General features: G+C 42.9%; 2 protein-coding genes across 3 annotated transcripts in view; both read right to left on the minus strand.

Annotated features, from left to right (window-relative positions):
- Window positions 1-557: 557 nt before the first annotated feature.
- On the minus strand, window positions 558-4,944 carry hao1 (hydroxyacid oxidase (glycolate oxidase) 1). Its single transcript, XM_075453146.1, has 7 exons — window positions 4,808-4,944; window positions 3,918-4,069; window positions 2,996-3,266; window positions 2,705-2,877; window positions 2,299-2,390; window positions 848-1,006; window positions 558-665 (listed from the first exon to the last, which is right to left on the minus strand). The coding sequence occupies exons 1-7, from the start codon at window positions 4,942-4,944 to the stop codon at window positions 558-560; spliced, it is 1,092 nt and encodes a 363-aa protein (XP_075309261.1).
- An 833-nt stretch (window positions 4,945-5,777) lies between these two features.
- smg1 (SMG1 nonsense mediated mRNA decay associated PI3K related kinase) overlaps window positions 5,778-23,546 on the minus strand; it is a 43,037-nt gene continuing 25,268 nt past the window's right edge. Inside the window, exons 35-64 of one of the 2 annotated variants that reach the window (XM_075454108.1) lie at window positions 23,286-23,466; window positions 22,675-22,836; window positions 21,158-21,354; window positions 20,383-20,537; window positions 19,852-20,074; window positions 19,498-19,744; window positions 18,733-18,962; window positions 18,363-18,608; window positions 18,059-18,197; window positions 17,319-17,428; window positions 16,892-17,110; window positions 16,214-16,407; window positions 15,773-15,945; window positions 15,304-15,583; window positions 14,705-14,977; window positions 14,350-14,584; window positions 14,033-14,244; window positions 13,732-13,888; window positions 13,313-13,502; window positions 12,696-12,976; window positions 12,282-12,491; window positions 11,650-11,787; window positions 9,483-9,635; window positions 9,193-9,372; window positions 8,740-8,967; window positions 8,399-8,610; window positions 8,205-8,305; window positions 7,929-8,105; window positions 7,735-7,841; window positions 5,778-7,035 (exon numbers count right to left, since the gene is read on the minus strand). In XM_075454108.1, the coding sequence (XP_075310223.1) occupies window positions 6,958-7,035; window positions 7,735-7,841; window positions 7,929-8,105; window positions 8,205-8,305; window positions 8,399-8,610; window positions 8,740-8,967; window positions 9,193-9,372; window positions 9,483-9,635; window positions 11,650-11,787; window positions 12,282-12,491; window positions 12,696-12,976; window positions 13,313-13,502; window positions 13,732-13,888; window positions 14,033-14,244; window positions 14,350-14,584; window positions 14,705-14,977; window positions 15,304-15,583; window positions 15,773-15,945; window positions 16,214-16,407; window positions 16,892-17,110; window positions 17,319-17,428; window positions 18,059-18,197; window positions 18,363-18,608; window positions 18,733-18,962; window positions 19,498-19,744; window positions 19,852-20,074; window positions 20,383-20,537; window positions 21,158-21,354; window positions 22,675-22,836; window positions 23,286-23,466 (5,688 nt within the window). In that variant the 3' untranslated portion in view covers window positions 5,778-6,957. Of the gene's footprint in view, window positions 7,036-7,734; window positions 7,842-7,928; window positions 8,106-8,204; window positions 8,306-8,398; window positions 8,611-8,739; window positions 8,968-9,192; window positions 9,373-9,482; window positions 9,636-11,649; window positions 11,788-12,281; window positions 12,492-12,695; window positions 12,977-13,312; window positions 13,503-13,731; window positions 13,889-14,032; window positions 14,245-14,349; window positions 14,585-14,704; window positions 14,978-15,303; window positions 15,584-15,772; window positions 15,946-16,213; window positions 16,408-16,891; window positions 17,111-17,318; window positions 17,429-18,058; window positions 18,198-18,362; window positions 18,609-18,732; window positions 18,963-19,497; window positions 19,745-19,851; window positions 20,075-20,382; window positions 20,538-21,157; window positions 21,373-22,674; window positions 22,837-23,285; window positions 23,467-23,546 lie in introns of both variants that reach the window. The other variant, XM_075454107.1, reaches the window with a different exon arrangement.

The raw sequence follows: 23,546 nt of genomic DNA on the forward strand, positions 1-23,546 counted from the left end.
CATGTACACACCTATTGTGAAAGGCCCCAGAGTCTGCAACACCCCTAAGCATGATGATTAAAAACCACATAGCTCTCCAAATAACTCAGAGAAAAAGTAGATGAGAAATTAAGGTTAGGATTAGGGTTGAGTTATAAAAGATTATCTGTAATTCTGAATATCCCTTAGATATCCATCTAAGATAAAAAAAAATTGAAAGAACATGGCACCATCACAAGCCTGTTAAGAGCATAGACCAGAGAGAGAAAGATGTCAAAGGAAACCTTGAAGGAGCTGCAAAGTGTGTGTCCATTGGACCACTTTGGGCCACATGTTCCACAAAGCTGAGCTTTATAAAGATTAAATTAAATTAAATCATACTTTATTATCCCAGAAGGAGATTATATAAGACCAAAAAAGAATGTAGTTTAAAGAAAAATTCAAGAAAGCATATTTGGAGTTTGCTGAAAGGCACTTGGGAGACTCCCTAAACATTTGGAAGAAGCTTCTCAGGCCAGAGCAAAGTAAAACTTCAATCAAGGAAAATGCTGCACGTGGCTAAATCCCAAAATCTCTTATCACCCAGAGTCTCTGTAGGTGTGTTTGTGTTTGTTACCTGACAGGGCCATAGCCAGTCGCAGTTCATCTTTTAAAAGTTCCAGAAGCTCAATTACTCCTTCTTCTCCCTGGAGACACATAAAACAGGTGAAATTCTCATCAATAGCCATGTTTCTCTTATGGTCAGCACTGGGAAATGTTTGGGCTAGTTGTAGCTGATAAAGCCCAGCATGTATCAATGGATACAGAGTCGGAGTACTTGAGGACAAGCCTCTCCTGGTTAATGATGTAGTTGAGAGCTGCACTTCACCTGACAGGCGAGGCCCCACAGCACAGGTCGACCGATGAAGATCGCCTTTGCTCCAAGAGCTAAGGCCTTCAGGACGTCGGTCCCTCGCCTCACACCTCCATCCACGAAGACATCACAACGACCCTGCACTGCCTTCACCACCTCCTCCAACACATCCAGCTGGACACAGATACATACATGTACTTTATACATGTTATAATGTAAACAGAAGCACACCAAAACTGGATGATAGGAGAGAGAGGAGAAAAATGGGCTAATGAGTCTCGATTATCAATTCTTATTCAGCTGACCACCAGACAGTTTTGCGCTTTTCCTCACTTCATCTGAAATGAGCTCAGGTCCAGAGAAGGCAGCCGTATTTCTGGATCATGTTTTAGCAATTAATGACAGAGGTTTACAGACACTCGTTGTGGACATGGATTTCATGGTAATGTTGAGCTTTTAGCCATTTCATAAAAACATACTGAAATTCTAAAATGACTTCCCTTTGCAAGGCCACACTTCCTGTCAGGGATCACGATTGACTATGGATCCATGACAACAACAAAAGTGTGCATTTGACAAAACTCATTGGATTGACCGACACACAGTACATTGAGAAAGTCAAGTCTCAGAGCAGATCTGAGTAAGATAATTGTATATTTACACAACTCAGGAATATCTCTTGGGGTCATATCTAGACAACTACAGATTCCAATATAACCAGTTTAAACAATTGTACCTACAGTAACAGTGGATTTTTGGAGGAATAACCACTTTGCCAAAGTCTGGAAGACATCTCCAACTGTCACCCTCGGCTGAGAGAAAATTGGTTTGGATTGTCAAGAATAAATCAGAAACTACCAAGTGTTCATCGATGTGGTGGAAGTATCATGCTCTGGGACTGTTTCACTAATAGATAAACTGGTTGATTATTCATGGTAGATTAAAAAATTAAGAATAAAAATGTACCACGGTGTTATCACAACATGTCTGGCAGCTGAAACTTGGACACGGTTGGTCCATGCATCCATAAAGGATAGCATTAACTAAGAGAGGCCTTCTAATGTCAAGAACCAAACAATAATGCGAGATTTGTGCTCAAAAGTCAAGTCTGTGCCAGAAAACCAACACATTTAACTGAACTCTACCAATTCTGCCAATAAGATTGATTAAATATCTAAGCAGAGCAAATGCTTATTGATGGTTAGCAGGCAGGCCTTGTTCAGATACAGTTTTCTAAAAGACAATTAATCAAATATTTATGTGCAGTATTTCCATTTTTGAGACTTTATAGATAAGTTGTACCATGTGGTGCTTCCAGAAAAAACAAAAATGAAAACAAGTTCACCAAATGAGTTGTTTTTGCATGGTAGAGTTTTCACTTTTTCACTATTTCCTTAATAGAACACTTATGTACCCTTTCGTTTATTGAAAACAACAAGAAAACACACACACACACACACACAGACCGTTGCAGGGACCCCATCTAACTGTCGAGCTCCATGATTGGACACCAGGATACCACTGACACCATAGTTCACCGCTTGGACAGCATCTTCACCTGACACATACACACATGAATCATTATCAGGGTGTGCTGCTGAAAACGTTACTCACACAGTTACATCAACTTGATTTTGATTGTGACATATTTCATAGATGAATATCTACTGGTTGCTTTATATAAGCAGGTACCTCAGGAGCCTTTGGGCTCCCCGTTTGCATACTTGGGCTCAGGACTAAGACTATACGGTCAAAGACCCCACAACATATCCATCAATATATCACATCATTAGTCTCAATTGGATCTTAAAGCACTCTTCGAAAATATATTAACACAAGTGTATATATGGGTTTGTGTGTGTGTGTGTGTACCATTCAGTACTCCTTTAACAATCACAGGCAAGCGTGTGTGCTTTTTCAGCCAAGTGATGTCGTCCCAACTGAGTGCAGGCTCTATTGCATTTGCAACATAAACAGCCAAACCACTGTCACTGCCATAGTTGTCCTCTGAGAAAGCCAGGGAGGCTGTAGAGAAGTTTGACATGCTAGGGGCGCACCACAAACACACACAGAGTGAAGATGGTTGAGAAGACGCCTTACAATCTGCAGTCCTCATTGTGGAATTTCAGAGGTGATCCCATTTCTGTTGAGTTTGGTTCCTACCTCAAGTGTGGGGGCATTTTAAAGTGGTTCCGTACATCATCCAACCTCTTCCCCAGGTATGGCGTATCCACGGTAACAAAGATAGCTTTATATCCCACCTTCTCTGCCCGGTGAACCAGGGACAGTGTGAGCTCTCTGTCTTTGTAGATGTAAAGCTGCAGCCAGAGGACACCCCCGCTGCCCGGTGAGACCGTCATCGCTGACATCACTTCTTCTATAGTAGAGGTAGCCCAGGAGCTCAGCATCATCCCTGTTCCTGCTGCTTTGCATGCTGGGAACACACATCATATGACGATATGATCGATTTTCTCCCAAAATTACATTACATTACATTACGGTCATTTTGCAGACGCTTTTATCCAAAGCGACTTACAATAAGTGTGTTCCACATCGGTAGGCAAAAGAACTTCAGGTCACAAGAAATCATAAGTGCATTTCCTTCCAATACCAAACAGCTAAGAGCAAAACTAGTGCTAGAGTAAGTGCGATAAGTTAGGTACCTAGACAAATGGGAAGACAATTTAGAAAACAAATAAGTCAAGTCAAATCAAATCAAATCAAATGTATTTGTATAGCACATTACATGTACAAAACAATTCAAAGTGCTTTAAGTGCGTAAGGAGCTAGGACGAAACAGGTGATGTCCTAAGAGGGCGGATCTGGGTAGTGTTTCCTGAAGAAATGTTGTCACATCTTGAACATTCAGTTATCTAGATTACTAGAGAACTGATCCATAAGTGGTTCAGTTACTTCACAAAGAAGCAAAGTTAAAAATCAGAAGGCTCTGTGTTCCTTGAAACATTTTGAAGTCGACTTAATTTCCTGCTTTCACTAGAGTTTTTTCTCTCCTAACAGTTTCTATAATTCTTTGCACTCTGTGCGCCCATGTTCACGTGTTGTGTGTGTGCTTGTGTGTGATCACCTCTCGCTGTAGCGGTCTCTCCTGCAGGATGAGCCATCCTCTGCATCGCTGTGGCTCCAACACAGAGAGGCATGCTGAGCTTCTGGCCCAGCACAGAGACAGTCAGATCCACTGTGGACACGTCTCTCAGCACTCGAGGCATAAGATACCACCTACACATATACTTATTATTGATCAACCACACACACGACATGCCAGAGCAATAGGCGACAGACTCAAGTGATCAAATGACTTGCTAAGTATTCATAATCTGTTGTGTTAGACAAAACTAAATAACTACGCTCTTTAGTGTGCTTAGCAGCTTTTTTTACTTTAACTCTGATCACAAGACATTATCATTTGGAGCAGTGTGCTGATGTTTGCTGAGCCATCTCACCATGACCCAGATTTTAACAGCCCACAGTATATGATATGGCAAAAAGGAGTAAAGTCCTGCCAAATAGACCATTGATCAGCCCGCGAGCTAGATGGAGATGCACAACAAAAACTTTCCTGATCGTCTTGTTAAATATCAGCTTAATATCTTTTGTAAAAACCCCTCTTAAGGTAAATGACTAGTTGAAAAGGGAATAGTTACAACCTAATCATGTTATAAGACACAATATATTGAAATACAGGAATTACTCCCTGTCAATTATGTTTTTATTGATTTTTTATTGTGAGGCTTCGTATAAACAAGCTGTCTGATGCTTAGTGCCGTCATGTCACAGTAAAAAAGTTGCAGTGTGCAGTCTCACTTTAGTCTAAGGCTTGCAGTCTGAGGCTTAAACAGCTACTATTTGATGTTTTAGTTAAACTTTGCCCTCGTGCTAAATCTTTAGGTTCAGTAAGAGACATCAGTGTGCACGTCTGTGTGTGTGTGTGTGTGTGTGTGTGTGTGTGTGTTGTACCTGTTAAAGGCAGCCACATTGTCGGCCAGTGTGTTTTGCCCATCAGCTCCTGAGCGGTAGTAGTCATACACGGCTTTAGGAAGAATTTTTCTGGCCTCCTCCTCAAAGTCTGAGACGCACACACGCTGCCCTGACATTGTCGTCTGCTAAAGCTCAAACGCTGAGGGTGCTCACTGCAAGTCTGGAAAACAGTGCAGGGCGAGCTGTGTTTAACAACGCTTCTGTAATCATTAACCTGCTGAAGGCTCCATCGGCCCCTGAGCCCCTCCATGGCTTCTGCTGCGTTCAGTTTACACAAGATAAACATTCTGCTTATGACTCTTGATTACCTATCATAGGATGAACTTAATATCCTGTTGGTCTTTAGATTTTTTCCATGTCATGAGAGTAACCGTTGTGTATGAACTTTGAATCCTTATTATAAAGTGCTGTGGAGAAAAAGGAGTCTGACTCACCTTTGCAGCCTCTTATTGAACAGACCGTCACATGTACACTTCAGCATGCACGGAAATTCCCAATGACCTTAGTTTGGGAGATCTTCTTATACCTCTTGATATCATTCTGTGTGTATGTGGCCCAATCCTAATCTCTATCTGGCGCCTGCTGTCTGAGAATGCTACTACGTCTTCATCATTGTGTAGACAGAGTTCATTCTGGTCCCAAACTATATGTGCTTATATATGTAGGGTGTGTCAAGGCCCTGCTACACCCTACAAAAGCTGGTTTATAAAACTGTGAATGCATTTAGGCAACTGTCAACAAGATGAGTCAAATTTACAAAGCAGCACTCATGGTTGACCATTTCTCATTTGTCAGTGTTGTCTACCAATAGATCTCCATGCTCTGTGTGCTGCAGTCTTTACTTTTAATCAAATTCTTCTCCATATTTATTGTAATGTCAATATTTGAAGACCAGATGCTTTGGTTGTCAAGATGGTGGTGAGGTAAAAGGTTTTATTAAATAAAACACTTTAATCTCTTCAATTCCACGTTTATTTGGCATCCAACAAAATTCAATAAAAGCTTTAAGAATCAACATGTTTCACCGTCACCACAAACATAATTTTTCTGAATAAAAATGTAAAACTAGAAGGTCAATATTCATAAAATGTAAGCATTAGGGCTGGGTGAGTGGATATATGCGAGCAACAGCTTCTGGCAGGCAGGTCAAAAAAAAAAAAAAAAAATAAAGAAATCTTTTTCTACAGATAGTTACAAAGCACAACACAGACTAAAGATCCACACTAAATGAATAACCATCAACTAGAAGTCCTTGTCTAGGTGATTTGTTTCATTCTCAGCTCATGATGAGCCATCCAAAACTATTACACATGACAGGATGTTTCAGTTTTATCCACAAACTCACAAGCAACCATTCTGAGAAAAGAACTCCACCGAATTCTTTATTCTTTCAACTTTGTCAACTGTCAAGAGATGTGACAATATCTTCACTTTTTATTAATCAAAGCAGTCTGATTATCGCTTCCCCACTTTTATTTCAGGTTTCAGGTTTATGTTCGTGTAGCCCCGAGAATCCTGCAGAACTTTTGTTTTCATCATTCATATCCATCACAATGCCATCGAGAGAAAGATTAGAGAAAAACAAATGTGGCCATGGAAATGCCCCATCCATCTGAGATATAACCCTGGTAAAGTCCGACCCACAGTGTGTCAGCTGTGCACTTCTGAGGGAATCAGCTCACTTCTGCTCCATCCTGCCCTCAGATGGATTTTGATGGGCGTAACAGGATGCAGTGATGTTTATGGGTACAACTTGATAGTGAACTATGCAGGTGAGGGGGGAAGGCATTTCCAAGTTGAGGGTGAGGAGGCCTTTGCCCTTCTTCCCCCCTCCCCCTTCCGGCGCCGTTTTACCCACACAAACCCCTAAAAGGAAGGCGGGTCCGCAGGCCCACTAAGCGTTGTGTTAGCCCGATCGCCGGTAGTTGGGGGAGTGTGGTTGCAGCAATGCTACGAGGCTGCTGCCCCAGTTTGGATGCCCAGGAGTTTGGGAGGGCGGACCAAGTATCCGCGTCCCATTTCCTCCCCCTTGGGTGACCCGGGTGCTGCTGTTCCGACACCCCAGTCCTGCTGGACTCTAGTGGATCTCCAAGCCTTCGCTGGACCAAAGACATGAAACAGCGTAGTGTTCACACCCAGGCAGTCCAGCCCTCATACAGCTGGGCCAGGTTGTCTATGTTGGTAGCCTCTTTGATGACAAAGTCAACCTGCAACAACAGAACAGGACACCTGAGCTAAGAAAATGTTTTACCAGCTGTGTCAAATCAGTAGCTGGTGAACTGTTTTCATCTGTGCGTGTCAACTAGGCAATACCACGGTATTAAAAAGTCAAGGTTTCAAAACCACTAAAATTTTCTGTAATACCGTCCCTGCGGTATAAGCGTTTTTTTTGTTTTAAATTTTTTTTATGTTGCGTCTCGTTAGAAAGAAAGTGGAGGTCCCTCACGCCATGTGCAGCGTAGTGCCCCCCCGCGCACCTCCGCTTGCTGTGAGTAACCAGCAGGCATTAAGTCCCTTTAAACATCTCTTCCAGTATTTTGTTTCAGGCTCTCTCATGCATTTTGTCATGTCTGTGTACCACAGTGCAGGGGGAAAATTCATAGTCACAGATAATAAATGCGGTTTTAAACAAGCGTCTTTGCAACAAGCAAAACAAGCATTTCTAAATGTTGAATACATCTTTAAACACCGCAACAAATGGGATTCAAACAAACTGTTTTGAGCAGGATCTATGAACATCAGTTAGTGATAATAAACCACCTGCATTCAACATTTATATACAAAGGTGCAAACACCATTTCAAAATTCAAACCAAAATGGCGACTGTGCTCCATGCAGCACATTAGGCAATGTTCATGAATGCAGCTGTTGGTATTTTTTGTAATCATGTGGGTCTCATGCGTTACCTGCTCTGTAACACTCATCCTCCTGTTGGGATCGATGTCTCTGCCCTCAAGCTTGGCTTTCACTCTCTTCCACACACTGACAGCATACGAGTTCCTCTCCTGGACAGCTGCAAAACAGACACAATCATGTTCAGAAAATCCAGTCAGAAGATGTGCTGATAGGAGCAGATTGTAAAGAGCTCACAGGACAGTACCTCGTCCTGTTTTGGGGTCTCGTACAGCCCTCTTCGGACTGGGATTGAGACCTTTGCTGTTTGTCAGCAGAGCGCTAGGCGGGGTATCAGTGGGGGTTCCCATGTTACGTGGCATTGCTTTACGTGCATTCTGAGACATTGAGTCTGGCTGGGTCTTCACTCCACTGCATCTAACAGCTGAATCCAAACCAGACATTGCATAGTGTAAGAGAAGATGGTTACACAGCTGTATCCAACTAGATTTCCCTAACACCATTTAAAAAAGGAAAAACGTACCTGCTGCAAAGCTCGTCTGAACCGAAGAAACAGGACTGGTGCACTCAGTGTCTCTGTCAGTCACCAGCGGAGAGGCAAAGCCCACCAGACCATTATAAACACTGTAGTAACACATGCAGACAGATCAGCAAAAGTTCCATGAGGAAAAGTAGATGAGCATAAATAAAATCGTCAGAGCTGATGGGTGAGACTACCTCTGACTCTGCGAGTGGAGCTCCTTCAGGGTGGCAGGAATCTCCTCCAGTAGATCCAGCTGCTCCTGGTTGCGATGCTGCCCACTAGCTTGGACCACAGTGAATAAGACCAGCTGGATGTTGTCCTGCCAAGCTTTGTATTCCTGCAGGAAGTGACGCACACTGCCCTCGTATGCCACCTCTTCACCATCCGCCAAAGCTGCTTCCTCATCCTGTGTGACAGAATTAACCGTGACTGGAGGCTCACAGACAGAACATGCAAATCCAGTAAACAATTTCATACTTTAACATGCATAATGAAGGAAAATGAAATGTAATTTCTAAAAGTCTGATACATGTACCTTAGCCATGGCTCTCAGCAGGTGCTTGACGTCAGCCAGTTGGCGGTTGTGGTTGGACAGAATGGTTTTAATGGAGTCAACCAGCAGCTGCAGCGCCTCTCCACAGGACTCCAGCTGCTGCTCCCGCTCCTCCTGAGTCCTACGCTCCATACTCAGCTCCTCCTCCAGCTGCCTCTGGGCACAGCTCAGCCACTCAGGACTGCCTATTGGCAGCTCTGGCACTGGTCCCTGCAGAAATGAACACAGATCTTAAAAACAGACTATGGTACTGTTCTCAATTGCAAAGTAGACTCCAAACTTTAGTTTTAACTCTTGGAGTTGTTTTTTTTCTCTTTAGTTTCTTAGCAGTAAGCAGTCTATAAAAAGCAGCATTCAAGTGATTATTAGAAGTGTAGCACAAAATAAAACAATAACTGGAAAATAGACAGTGTAGAAGTCAGATACCAAACCCACCAATCTGTGCAGAAGTTGGAGCTCCAGTGGAGACACTGTGCTGCTAAACTGGGCAGCATAAGAACACGTTTGCTGGCAACGCTTCAGCAGATCAAACAGCGCTGTATCCATGCTGAGAGCCTCGGGGGATCGGGTGCGAAGGCCTTCGAAGTTAAGGATGGTGGAGCATAAAAAGGTGACCTGGGAAAAAAAACAAAAAAAGTTGTCCTTTTCATGATGTGGATGCTACAGAATCCAGCCAATTAGATTTCACAAGAATCAATTGAGCAGGAACATGGAGGCAGTTTTACCTGGCTGGTGCGCTGGTTGTCTCTAGCGACCATGGAACGTCTCTCTCTAATGGTCATCTCGAAGTCCTGAAGGACAGGTGCCAGTGCTGGGTTGGCTCCACCAGCCCACTTCAAACGCTGCTCAATGCTGGCCTCCAGAGATGCCAGTTTCTCCTGCAGATACCAGGAGACACGCAACACATGAAATACATTTCTACTGCAATCATCAAAGAGGACTTTTTTTTTTCTTTCCCCCAGTTACATCCACATTTCTTTTACTAGTTAATCAAACTCTACTTAGAAAGGAACCTCAATAAGACCAAAGGTATCTTTTACAGGAGATAAGATTACATTCAATCCCAACAATTGGATTCAGTCATTCAAAAACAACAAACAATGTGATTATTAAAAGAGACTGGTACCTATGTAAAATACTGTTGATGGCTTGTAAAAAAGCTATAACAAAGTGCTGGTATAAAACGGAGTCCCCAAACCTTAATCAATGGATGGACAGAGTGAAGGAAATATGTTTAATGGAAAAGATAACTTTCTCTCTCAGATCTAGAGGAGAGATCTTTCCCAGGAAATGGGAGAAATGGACTGCTTTCATTAAAACAATTGAGGACACTACACGTTAGCAAGTAAAGACACTGGACATTAAATACAAGATTGACAGAGGAGCCCCCATGTTCTTGTCTGTATGTTGTTTTGTTTTATGTTTTTGACAGTTTGTTTTCAACCTGTGTCCCCTTAAACTGAAAAGAACTAAATAAAAAGTATCAAAAACAACAAACACACATGGTCATAATTTCAGCAGTCATTAATATCATCAGAAATGTATGCCAGTAAGGTCAATAAAGCATTCTTGCATTCCAGTCCATTCGCTTGACAGCATCATTCATTTAATAGTTCAAACTTGTGTTTGGTTAAGACCAAAGGTGAATAAAATGTCCCCAAAAAAATCTTTGACCTGTGTTTAAACTCTAGTATGATGCCATCTCTGAGTAAAAACATTTGATTGCTTAATTCAGTGGTTCGCGTACCCCTAGTGGTACGCGGAGGTACTGCAGGGGGTACGCGTCGCACTGGGAGTTTTTTTATTAATTTTTTTTATTTATCAAGGCGTCACACTTTTATGGAGGACTGTTTATGAAGGAGACTCCAGTTTTGTGATGAATGTTACATGAGTTAGGCCTGTTAATAAATTCTTAAAAAAAAAAAGAGAAATGTTACTTGTTTAAAGCTGCAGTCTGCAACTCTTTTTCAAGCATAATGCCTGGAACTGTCCGGGGATTCTGAAAGTAGTACATTAAATACCCCAATACAAAAAAAAAAGAGTTCTCTAGGTCCCCTATATGTCCCGCTAGGTCCCTCCAAAGCCAGCAGGTTTGTTTACAAAATTGCAGACCGGACCGGTAAAAGGTAACCAATCAGGTTATGAGCTGGGCTCTGCTGCCTGTCAATCACCGATTGTGCACGCGCGATACAAGGTAGGCTCGTCCCCACGCTTATTTATCTAGACTATTGAACTTCATTACGGGCTAGTCTACTTACTGTGTCTTCCATGATCGCAAATGACAGGTGAGTTGATGAATGAGGAGTCGTGTGGGCGCATCTGGTGTGCACGTCTACGTGCACGAGTTCTCATGTGTTTTGAAGGGGCGGGACAGGAAGTTGAATAACTTTTTATTTTTCGGTTAAAAAATAAGCATTTCTTGCATTTTGCGACTACGGAGGTCACCGTTTTCAACTTCAAGCGTTCTGATAGATCATGTAAACCCTTAAAATGCCAAAAAGTAGGACTTTACGTATGACAACAACAAATCTTGCAGACTGCAGCTTTAAGTTAGATAACAAAGGAAGATTATTTTGATTTAGTATTTATGCTATTTTTGTTAATTATTTATATTTCAAGAAAATGTTTTTTATTCTTATGTTGAATTCAACTGAGGTTTAAAAAAAAGACAGAGAAAGCCTGAGAATTTTATGTTCAAGTTAAGGATATTAAATAAAATGATTTTCATGTAATACCCACTGTGTTGCTCTACTTTTGGAGAATCACCACACGCGTTGTATGTGTGAGGGGGTACTCGTGGTGTGACAAGAAGGCTCAGGGGGTACTCAGACCAAAAAAGTTTGGGAACCACTGGCTTAATTAAACAGAGGATTTATGTGGTGTACCACTGACCTGAATAGCGACAATGGCCCCCTCATCCTGACTCAGCTTGTACAGCTTCTTCTTCATGTTGCTGAGGATCACAGAGCGAGGAGCAACGCTGACACTTAAAGGTTGATTACTCGGGCCAAGAACATCTTCATGCTGCCACTGCAAAGGAACACACACACACACACACACATAACGGTACATCAGAGAGCCAGTATGGACAACATTCTTCGTCTTCGCCCAACCTTTGAACAAGACAGAAATGTGCTGAGCCACACCAACATCAGGGGTGATCTGGGCTTTTTTTCAGTACCAGCAAACAAACAGCCAATAAAAAAAATAAACACTGATCCTTTCACTATACTGAATTTTTCAATCATCAATAACTTACACTTGTTAGCTCAATGGTTTGGATTCAATAAACTGCATGGGGTTGAACTCTAAGTGTAACCGTAGATCATGCTTGACCAAAAGATTAAAACGAACACTAAGATCTTATAAATTGCAGTGCTGAATACTTCAAATGAGCAGTATTTTTCAAGTTGGTGAAGCAAAAGATGCGACTGCTTTTAAGATGAAACCAATCATGGGGAAGGATATCACCCTAACACATCAGACACACACACACACACACACACACACACATCTGTGTGTACCTGAAACATGGCAATATGCAGCTGACTCCTCTGCAGGCTGGTTTTAGCAGCTTCCAGGTTGATGTCCAACCTCTTCAGCAGGTCAACTTTTTTCCAGGCTGTGTCGTAGGAGGAGGCCAGCACCGTGGCTCTGTTCAGCAGGAGCTGGGAGACCCGGCCCGATGCCAGGCTCTGCTCCACTGCCTTCTTACAGAGTTCATCCAGGGACACCTTCAGCGCCACGACACAGAGCCATTTACATCAGAGCACTGACAACATATTGACTGATAGATTGTACCCTCTGGTACACTTTCTAAAACAACAGGGAGCTTTGCCTAGACTAAGCCGTGACAACATTAAATTAATAAATAGAATAAAAAAAATAAATAAATATCAATAAAAACTGTCATTATTACACACAAACACACTCCTTACCTTGCTCTCTGCACCAAAGTCTTTGGCCTCCACCTGAGCCACAACATCCAGGCCGAGGGCAGAGAGGGTGCTGCAGAGGGCCAGGCCGAGGGCTTGGCTGGGCAGACCCATAAGCATCTGCCCAACAAACTCAGCTGTGAAAGCCTTGATGGGGCGGGTCATCTGCTCTTCGCTAATCGCTGCCACACCTGACCCGGTCGCACTGGGCCGGCGGTACAGCGGCTTGCCCAAACCAACTGGTCCATTTGTGGGCAACAAGTCCTCAGCTGGAGGACAGGTACCTGAGGAGATTGATCACACACTTGTCAAACAGCTGACAGACACCTGTCATTTCAGTTCTTAGAAAATTAGGCTGCGTTAGTATCATCCGTTTGACTGTTTTGTGAGGGGGAAATCCACTAGTGTGGGTTGATTTGGTTTGAATGTATGAAATGTAGAGATGAGTATTTTTTTGTATAAGCAGGAAGAAAAGAGAAAAGTTAAATCTAAGTTAATGTAGTTGAAACATCTGGTGAGGCCATGTCTTCAATGGGCAAAACGCCTTAATTAGGAAGTGTTGATCGTTGAAATATATATTCATGCTGAGCACTCTGTGTCCCTGTGGCAGAAGCTCTTACCGGACAGAGTCTGAGCAAAGGAGGAGCATAGTCTGAAGAAGTCCCTGATGGTTTGTAGTCTCTTGAGGAAAAAGACCTCCTCCATGAGCTGACGCTGACTTAGGTTGCCAAAGAAGTTTAGCTGTGTGCCCCGAGCCTCCCTCAGGACATCCACCTTCCGCCAGGCTGATGGTACCTCCAAAGAGCTCAGCTGAGTTAGATGAAAAGTAGAGGAAAAGGGGGTGAAGCAGAGTTGCCTTAAAATAATGTTAACCACAAATGGAGAGTTTTAATCCACCAGGAGCTGACTGGATCTGTCTAAGATGATGTTGAACCTGTACCTGTAAAAAGTTTCTGCCAAATCTAGATGTAAAACGCACCAGAAATCTGAAACATTTGGATTATTTAGCCATCTAATTTTAAGACCTTTTGATTGCTACCTTTTCTGTAAGTTGCCCAAAAGCAGTCTCCAATTGGGTAAACATCCCATCAAATGCAACCAGTAACATCTGACCAGCTGACATCTTTGGCGTGTCCTGACCTTGTCCATCCATACTGCGAGGCTGGATCAGCTCAGAGTACTGGGCACGCAACATTCTGAGAAGAAGAAAAAAAAAATCTATACATAAGAATTGCTCTGGATTCTCATCACGTGCAGATTTCATGTCAGTAAAGAAAGGAAAAAAAAAAAAAAAAAAAAAAAAAAAAAAAGGAAAGACATTGTGACAAATGAAACTGAACCTGGTGATGTGAAGGTAGTGGTTGTGCCCATCATGGTCCAGGCCTGTGGTGGCCTGCAGACTGTCAACCAAGCCTTGCAGGCCAAGACCATCGGAACTATGCTCCACTAGCTGCTCCAGCTCTGCTAACATAGACTCCAGGGTGGGCTCTCCTTTTATCATACAACGCAGAGCCTCAGGAAAGATTATCTGCCGGAAGTTGGTGTTCAGTTCCTACAGAGAATGAAAGGCACAGACGGGTTAGAAAATTGAAATATTGATGGAGATTTAGAAAAAAAAATATTTTTGTTAAAAGTTTGATTTTGGGGCTGCATTTACCTGCAAGCAGGTGTACACAGCATTGGCCAGGTAAATGGCCTGAATAGTAGCTGAAGGTGCAGAGAGCTCCAGGTCATGAGGGAGGAGAGGACAGCGTTGCAGCAGTTTTGCCAGAGCACCGACATTTCCAAGCATACTGCAGAGCTCCTCCAAAAACCAAGCCCCATCCCGAGATGTCAGGTCTACTAACTGCTCTCCAGCACTCGCAGCTGCCCCCTCCATCACCAGGTTACGTCTGGGGGCAGAAAAGGAAAGACTGTTCAAATCTGTAGCCATTTATCCACAGTGTACTGTTCATAGTGTATGGTGCATTAAACTGAGTGGGCAAACAACAAAGAGAAACAGGAAGTCAAACCTGCAGAGTGCGCAGAGGGCGGAGGTGATGATTGCAGCTAAGCTCAGGGATCCTGGTTCTCCATTCTCCCTCAGAAAGACTGTAATGCAGTGTTCAATCTCTTGTAGCTGCTCCTCACAGGCTGCAACAGTTGTGCCTTCGGCCTTCAGACGCTCTGCTTGGTGCAGCATACGGTCGTTTGTTTCGGCCACTTGATGCTGCAAAGTTAACTCAACACTGGACAGAAACTGGCAGGAGGCTGCAGGAGGCTGGGGGGCAAACAGCACTTCATATCTGCAAAGGCAGGAAAATGCTAAACTCAGCATTGGTATGACAAGTATACAAAAATAATGCAAGTTAAAAAATGTTAAAGCTTTACAAAAACAATATAAGGACTACAAAATAGTCCCATTTGCACACTATAATTTTCACTTGAACATGGGAGGAACATGCCCTGTGAAGCCCTGCTCCAGGCTACAGATATTCATGTTTCAACTATGAGACTACAAGGAGAAAAGCACATGGACAGCACCACGGTTGGGTTTAGAGACCTATGGCCTGTTTAATTGTTTGTATAATAAAATAGAGGAAAAGCCTGTTGGAGGGTTAGGGTTTTTTACCTTCTATAGATGTTCTGGCAATGCTCCACTGTCATATCTCTGAGCAGTTCTTCCAACCAGGTCTTCCACTGGTGAACTCTGTGGAACAGCAGGGTAGCCCGCGGATACAGCAAAGCCACCGTTGCATAGCTGTGCAGCTGCTCCAGGCTACCGCGAAGAGCCGCACGGCGCTGCTGCAGCAAGGAGCTCATCTCCGCCTCCAGGCTCTCACACTGGCTGATTAGGTGGGCCTGACCTGCATTCTGCAGGAAGGCAGTAGCTGGCACATAGCTTGGAGGACCTGAAAGATTGTACATGGATTGTAAAAACACAGAAACTATTTCAGAATGATGTATTTGGTTAACTATATGGGGCTAGTCACTTGAGTCACAATCATCTGTCTACCATGAGTTAGTTTGTTGTTTTTTTTACTCCACATGCCCATGCTGTGGGCACTTCCCCTGTCTGCATACTGCTCAGGAGGACTTACCAAGATCTATAGGGCTGCTTATGTCTTGCAGCAGGCTTGCCAGTTGTGAAGCCTCCAGGCTGGAAAATGCTGCCTGGTACTGAGAGATCCACTGGTCCAGGTCAGCTAGCTTTCCCCGAATGGCCTCCTGCACAGTCCTCTGCTGTGACTGCAGCTGGGTGTGTTCAGAGTATCTGTAAGAAGTTTCAGCATGCAGTACTTTTATAATACATATGTATAGCTTCTCAGTGCGCAGTCGTTTGAAAAAAAATGAAAGTATCCTATGGAAATACCTAGAATGTTTCAGTGTTTGGACCAGCAAACACTTGACTGTATACGAAACAGTGCAAATAGCAGTGGTAGTTGTAAAATGCCTAGATGTTTAAGCTCTGAAGGGCCTTTCAAAAACCACCCGCGTACATGTCAATGAGTAAAGAATTGTTGTCAAGGCTGCATACGGACCTTTGCTCCAGGGTGACGATGACATGGTCTGAATGATTCTCTGCCCCCTCCAGGAAGGTCACCTCCTCCTGCAACTGGACTTGTAGTTTCTCCCCCTGGCAGAGCAACTCTTGCAGTACCAAGTACTCCTCTACGGCCTCTTCCATTTGTGGCAGCACTGCCAGCATTTCATCACGATTCTTAAACCAGTTCACCTGCACACAGTCCACACAGTACCTCAAACAGTCTGCTTCTGCTGCACTGCAGCATCAATACTTCAATACATTTCAGGCTTTGTAAGGTGGTGGACACCTTCATATCTAGAGCTTAGTTGTGGATTTACCTAAACCATTTACATCTACAGCCATCTTTTAAAAAAAAAAAAAAAAAAAAAAAAAAAACTTTTTTTTTTTAAACATTTTTATTACGGAATACCAAAGAGTGAGAATTACCACAGATTATTAAAAGCTTCAACCATGAAAAAATGGGGACAAATATTTTGCCACAGTTGGCAGCGTAGCATTATTCTTTGTTATGATACAGTTTGTACTGTATCATGTACTTATAATACAACTTGTATTATTGAAAATGGTAAGAAAGCACCCTACTTTCTGGAAGACAAATTTTTTTACAGCAGATCATTAAAAATTGTTATTAAGTTAAAACTAGACTAAAATGAATCATAAAGCCAAGGCTCACCTTGATTTCAGCCACCCGAGAGGAGAAGAGAGAGCGTGTGATGTCCCTCTCCATCTCTCTCTTGCTCTTCTTGCTGTCAGCCTGTTGGCCGCCTCCGCCATACACTGCGCCAGCAAAGCCTACCTCCCCCCCAGCAGTCCAGTCCACCAGAGGATCATAGACAAAGGCCTCCAGCAGGGTAAGGAGGGTCTCTCTGCCCCGACGCATTATCTGAACGACCTGGAAAAGCACATCGAATTTCAGCAGTCTGCAGACTGATTAGCAGCTATTTGCAACATGACAAACCAATTTTCTAAGGATGATGCTAAGATCTACACATCTTTTCATAGTATATAGCATCGTGCAGAATGTACATAATTCAGTAAGCGTAATGGGGTCCCAGTAATGTGGAAAAAAAAGACACTGCAGGGTGCGATGTGGTAGTAACCTGTTCACAGGACAGTTTGAAGATACCCTCCACTCCAGTGACCCCCAGAGCAGTCTCAATGTTGTGGGTCATCCTGAACGGGACCTTCTCTGGCACACGCAGGCTTTTCCCTAGTAACACGTATAAGAAACAAATATAAACACTAAAAAACACCTTTCAATTATCTTTCCCTCTTAATACATCAAGCATTGTCTTTTATTGACCCTTTTCCACTTTCACTGTTACCACTCACTTTGCTGAAACACTTTATTTTCCTGATTTTATGACACAGAGCGCAAAGCATCCTAATCAACAAGTGCAGACATTCTACATGAAGCAGTCCTTAAAGCTGCCGTCGGCAGGTTTTCAAAATTCCGAGTCGAAAGTCGGAAAATTCGAACTGATACAACTTTCAGGTCCCTCCCCCTCTGTGGACGAGGTTGTGCACGTGAGTTCACACCAGTGTGTGCGCAGACTCACGCTCAGCATGGAAGACGTGGTTGGTGACTGTTCTGCTCAGATAATAGATAAATAATAAACCTAACGTGATTGGTTAAAAACAGCCGGGAGCGCTCGATTTTTGCAAGCACGATTACAGGCTTCAGAGGGAGCTACAGAATTCGGGATTTTTCCTAAACAGCCTATTTAATATTCTCCTTTCAGAATCCCATGACAGTTCAACCTAATATGACTAAAAAAAAGTTGCCGACGGCAGCTTTAATGTCATTCTCTTTAAACTGACTCTACAGACGCAAACTGACCTTTTTCAAAGCACACGTTATAGTCGATGTGCACCACCTCTCCAGTGGTCATGTCAATCAACACATTGTCAAGGTGACGGTCACCAAGGCCGATAATGTATCCCACCATGGACATGACGGCGGTGGATCTGGCGTAGGACTGCAGCACAGAAGAACAGAATAATCAACCTTACATAACACTGAGGGATGATGACTGAACAAGCCTGAGACACTCATCAATGACATAGTTTCTGAACATCTAATGTTGCTGTTTATCAATGAAATGATACTATATTTTGTAATGGTTAGAAAAATCAAAACTTACCTGAGTGACTCTCCACCACTCACTGGGTGTTGTGCAGGAACACCAGAGCTCCTTTGCCAGCAGGTTGGAAGGCGTAGTCTCCATCAACTCTTTTAGCACCTCCTTCATAACACTGAGGGGCCAATCTCGTCGCGTCACATCTAGACTCAGCCCAACTGCCTTAAGAGCTGGCCCGATTCGGTTGTAGTAGAGCTCACTGGGGCGTGGTACCGGAGGTACAGGCTGCTGTGGGTACGAGTCTTGGGCCTTTTAGATAGATAGATAGATAGATAGATAGATAGATAGATAGATAAATAAATAGGCAAGCCATTTTTGCTTTTCACCTTGTGTGTTTTATAGCTCTGCATTGTACAGAAAAAAATTAACCTACTTTCTGAGCCTGCAGCACAGCCTCCCTCTGCTGCCAGCGCTTGTAAAGGCCAAAAAGTGGAGTGGCACCATCCACCCACTGGATTAGTCCTGAACGAGTACCGAGGGGGGTGACAGAGTAGTGTCGGGCATGGAAGCGTGGCTGCTCCTGCTGGTTGATCTTGGTAAACATGGTATTGACGATTGTCAAGAACTGCATGATGCGCTCATCCAAATGCAAATCCTCCAGACCTGAGACAGAATTGAGTTATTGTAACATTACAATACATGGCTTTAAGTACTAAAGTAACTAAAGTTAAAGGAGCTTTGTGGCTTTGAAGAGAGCATGTAATGACTTCACTTGTCACCAGAGGCTAAATGTTTTCTTTCAAATTGGATCTTTTCAGGGTGACCCAAATCATTTTGTTGCCAACTCTTTGTGCAGATAATAGTAGCAATATAATCCAGCTTTAGTTGTTCCGTTTGATTTTACAACCTGTAGGTAAACCGCTGCAATCTACTGTAGGTAAAACACCAACTCCAGATAAGTAACTTCTATAGCTCCACTTCCAATAAATCTAACAAAAGGTGTTGTAATTATTTACTAACCATGCAAATCCATTGAACTAACTGATGAGGGCACAGATTTAGAGAGCGATGGACAATTACAACTTAACGTAAACGTTATTTTTGCCTGAATCTCATCTCTGGAGTGTATTTACATGTGACCAGTATTTTAAAATGAATTCCCACCCACACAGTTACTATTTGTGATCTGCTTTCCTACCTTTAAAAAGATATGGGTAGTTGCGGCCATCTGACCCCAGGAAGAGCAGCTTCTTTGGCTTGGTCTTTGTGGGCAGGATTGTGATGGTGTTGCCTACACTCTGTATAGTAACGGCATCTGATGCAGAGGCCTCTCCTGGTAGAGCCATCTCTGTTGTGGTCATAGACACCAGTCGAGGACTGATCTCATCCAGATGAAGCAGATAGCTGGCTCGCTTCTGAGCTCGCTGCTGCAGGCTCATCATTATCTGCCCAGAGCACACATCCCTTGAGTTAAACTTGCATATTGTCCATCGGTGGAAATGCGTCTGTTTGAGGGGAAAAACGTACATATACAGGTCATTCAGACATTCACCTGTTTAAAAGGAAGCCAGCTACTCGCTGGGTTGGCAGGGTTGGCAGGGTTTTTAAGGCGCTCTAGGGCAGAAGTGATGGCATCGCCATAGGTCTGTTGGAACCAAGTCTCATGTGGAGTCTCTGCTGAAGCCGATGTGATGCTGCAGACGTGATCCAGGGCAAAAACCACGGGACGCATCAGAGCAGAGTGCTTTTCACGCATTATGGCAATCTTTTCATCCCTGCAGCAAAACAAAGATTACAAAATGGTACAACAATTGTTTTTACCTGGATAGTCTTCTGCATTGACAAAAATTTATCAAATTTCAATTTCATACATTACAGATGTAAAATTAAATTGAATAAGTGAATATCCAAACATCTAAAATGCTTTTCAAGATGCACACTTAAAAAAAATATCTCATGAAGGTCATTACAAACAATCCACAGATGAGCTCACCTTTAAGCTTTTGTAACTGTCCTATAAATGAATCAACCAGAGGCTTTACTAATATTGGGTTGTGTATTTAACAAATGGCTTCAGTCTCACCTGCGTAGGGTGTTGTTGTTCTGCACCCGCTTGACCTCGTCTTCCAGCTGCTGGATCCTACGCAGAACATGCATGTGCTGCTGTTGTAACACACCAAGCCATAGCTCATCCCAGAGTAAAGTCACTCTGCGCAGCTCTCCCACCAGCTGCTGGACCTAAACAACACACAGGACTGCTTAACAACTGATGGACAAAAAGAGCTGAGTATTTTTTTCTTTTAACCTGTAGTCAAAACAGAAGCACATCCTGCAGGATACAGTGCATTACCATCCCGTATGTCTCTTATTTTCAACTGCTGCAGAACATTTGAGGTATTCAGTAATATTGCACCCCAATACATACTTACTACTTTTACCAGAAGTAATTTTGTTATGGTCATAACACAGGCATGCTTTAAATTTAGTGGCAACTAATATGAGCAAGACCAATCTGTTTAGTGACAAGCAGAATGAACATGAAGCAGTAAAACAACTGAAAAGGAGATGAGAAGGAAAATGAAGCCACTGTCTCTTGAAATGGAATAACATAAAGTGTAAATGAGGATAGGCAAAAAATACAGGTAAAAGTACCCCCTTATTAGGGAGGGGCCCCAGTATCTGGCATTAACTATCATAGCAATGCAATCCAGTAAGAAGTGAACAACTCTATGCCATGCTTGGTGAAGTGGATGCAGAAGTGGACTGTAAATAGTGTGCAAGAAAGTGTGAACGGACAAATAGGAACAATTCTAGCACGAGACAGACAAACTTTATCCCAAATGTGTGTAGCCTCCTACCTGAAGCACCATGGTAGGGTTGGCTACAGACAGCTTCTCCACAATCTTGCTGTAACAGTCCTGCATCATGGCTTGGTCTTGACTGGAGCAGGTTGCCAGCTCATCTTGAGGTCCTCCTTGTTCGGCAGTCTCCAGCTGCTCCTCTTCTTCCCCACCCAGGTCCTCTCCCTGCATGCTACCCAAGAAGGTGGGCAGAGCTGGTGGCAATTTGCTCCCTGTTAACACATCTCATCTTGAACTGACAGATCAGCAGTATTTACATTTTTACTTTAATGGTGATCATCTGAGTTGAATCATTTTGGTTTAAAACAGTAAAAATATTGAAAATGTGATGGTCTCATCAGCAGAATGTACAGAAAAAAGTGGCGTTAATTTTAAAAGCCCAGTTGATGTTCACACTGAAGCTCAGAAGCCTACGTTTAGACATTCACTCAATCTACAAAGATTAAGTTCATTGTTTATTTAAAAATTTCTTGTAACTTCAGCTGCTTTTCATAGAAAACCTAAAACCCCACAAAGATATATTCAAATCTGGCATGGGTAAACTGAAATGACTCAGCAGTAGTTGCAGGAACATATTGGCTGCAACTCCAGATGTCAGTGATTTACAGTCAGTAAAATTAAAATAGTTAAGTTATACTTCAAAGTATAGAAGCTGGGAAGCTTACAGGAGTACCTACACACAAATAAAGGCTACGGCTACACGAAAACGTACACATACGTCAGTGACCAGAACAAAAAGCGGCTTCCATTCAAAATCCGGAAGAAGAAGACAACACAACAAGGACAGACAGCGATCATCATGGACCCCACAACATTGATAGCAGCACTGCTGCAGACACTGCTAACTACATTGTTGAAGGAACAACATGAGCTTCGCGCTGTTAGAAGTAGGGGCGTACACGCATGCGCATTGCTTCTTCTATTGTTCTGGTGTAACCGGTGGGGGTGGCTCACAGCGCACCTAGAGGTGTTTTGTGTGTACTGCATCGTTTTCAGCAAGCGTCGCGTTGTCATGTGGACAGAGAAGCTCCCCTGTGTGGTCGAAATCGTTTTCGTACCCGTTTTAAAAAAACCCTTGTTTCGTTTTCGTGTAGCCGTAGCCAAAGAGACGTGATGGGTCAATATTACCATAACTAAGTGACCTGTCTTTAACAAAATGCATTCATGCACTACTTTACATTTAAGAGGGGTGTCACAGAAAAGGTGGCAAAATGTTCACCCTTTTTCTGTCCTGCAGTGGTGATAAGTCCTAATGAATAATCTTAAAACAATTCTCTTTCAAGCCCCTAAATTTCCATTTCAATGGTTAATTATGAATCTAGTTTCAACCAATCGTGGTCATCCCCTCCACTTTTTATTGTAGTGAAACTAAATATTCAATTTTTTAAATACAAATTATTGAAACTTCTACTTAAATGAATGGGCTTTTTTTTTTTTTTTTTTTTTACATTTTACAGAATTTCACACTCTCCAAAGAAACGGGACACATCAAATTAAAGAGAATTAATAATTACCTGCATTCTGAGCCTCCCCTCCAAGGGAAAGTGACCCTACGATGGCCGGGTAGAGGATGAGATGTGGGGAGTCCTGGGCCACTCGACACAGCAGACTGCATATGCTCTGTCGAATGTATGCCTCTGGATGGTTAAGACGGGAAAATAGCTGGGGGATGATACCTAAGGAAGACACAAGTTATCATACTATAAGTCTGCGGTAACGTCTAGGTTGAGCTAGAAATATAAACTAGTTTACCCATGTCAGACAGTGTATATAGCCGCTTTTAAAAGCCACAATACAGGCATGGTGGAAAGGCTGTGCTCACAAAGGGGCGAAGATGCTAAATTTGTTTAGACAATGACGAGTAAAAGTGAACTCTTTAGAATGATCATTTTGGAAGGATGGCTCATGAAAGCTGCCTCCCTGTGCTCATCTTTTCTCAAATTCCAGCTCTGCAGGCATATACTTTTGTAACACAGACTGTTAGAGCTAAAATATGCAAACACACAGAATGTCAACTTTAAAAATATCTCTGTGCATATGTGACATTCAGCAATAAAAACAACCAAAAACAGTTTGCATGCATAACATTGATATAAATGTTTGTATATTTTAGAGTATGACATACCCCTCCAGGGCGCAGTAGGGGTAGAAGCTATGCCAAGCTCAAGCCCCTCCCTGAGTTCACCAGCATGCTTCACCAGAAGCCGGAGGAGACGCAGGGTTGCCATGACAATAACATCATCACTGCTCTGTTTGCTGTTGTGACAGGACAGCAGGAGTTTAGGGTCATCTTCATCTACAGGGACCTAAAACACAAAACAACCAGAGATTCAATCCCTAAATAGAAAGATGCCCTCACATGGTCCTCAGGGCCAAAACAACAACA

The sequence above is a fragment of the Odontesthes bonariensis genome, chromosome 21 (genome assembly GCF_027942865.1).
Source record: "Odontesthes bonariensis isolate fOdoBon6 chromosome 21, fOdoBon6.hap1, whole genome shotgun sequence".
Taxonomy (NCBI): domain Eukaryota; kingdom Metazoa; phylum Chordata; class Actinopteri; order Atheriniformes; family Atherinopsidae; genus Odontesthes; species Odontesthes bonariensis.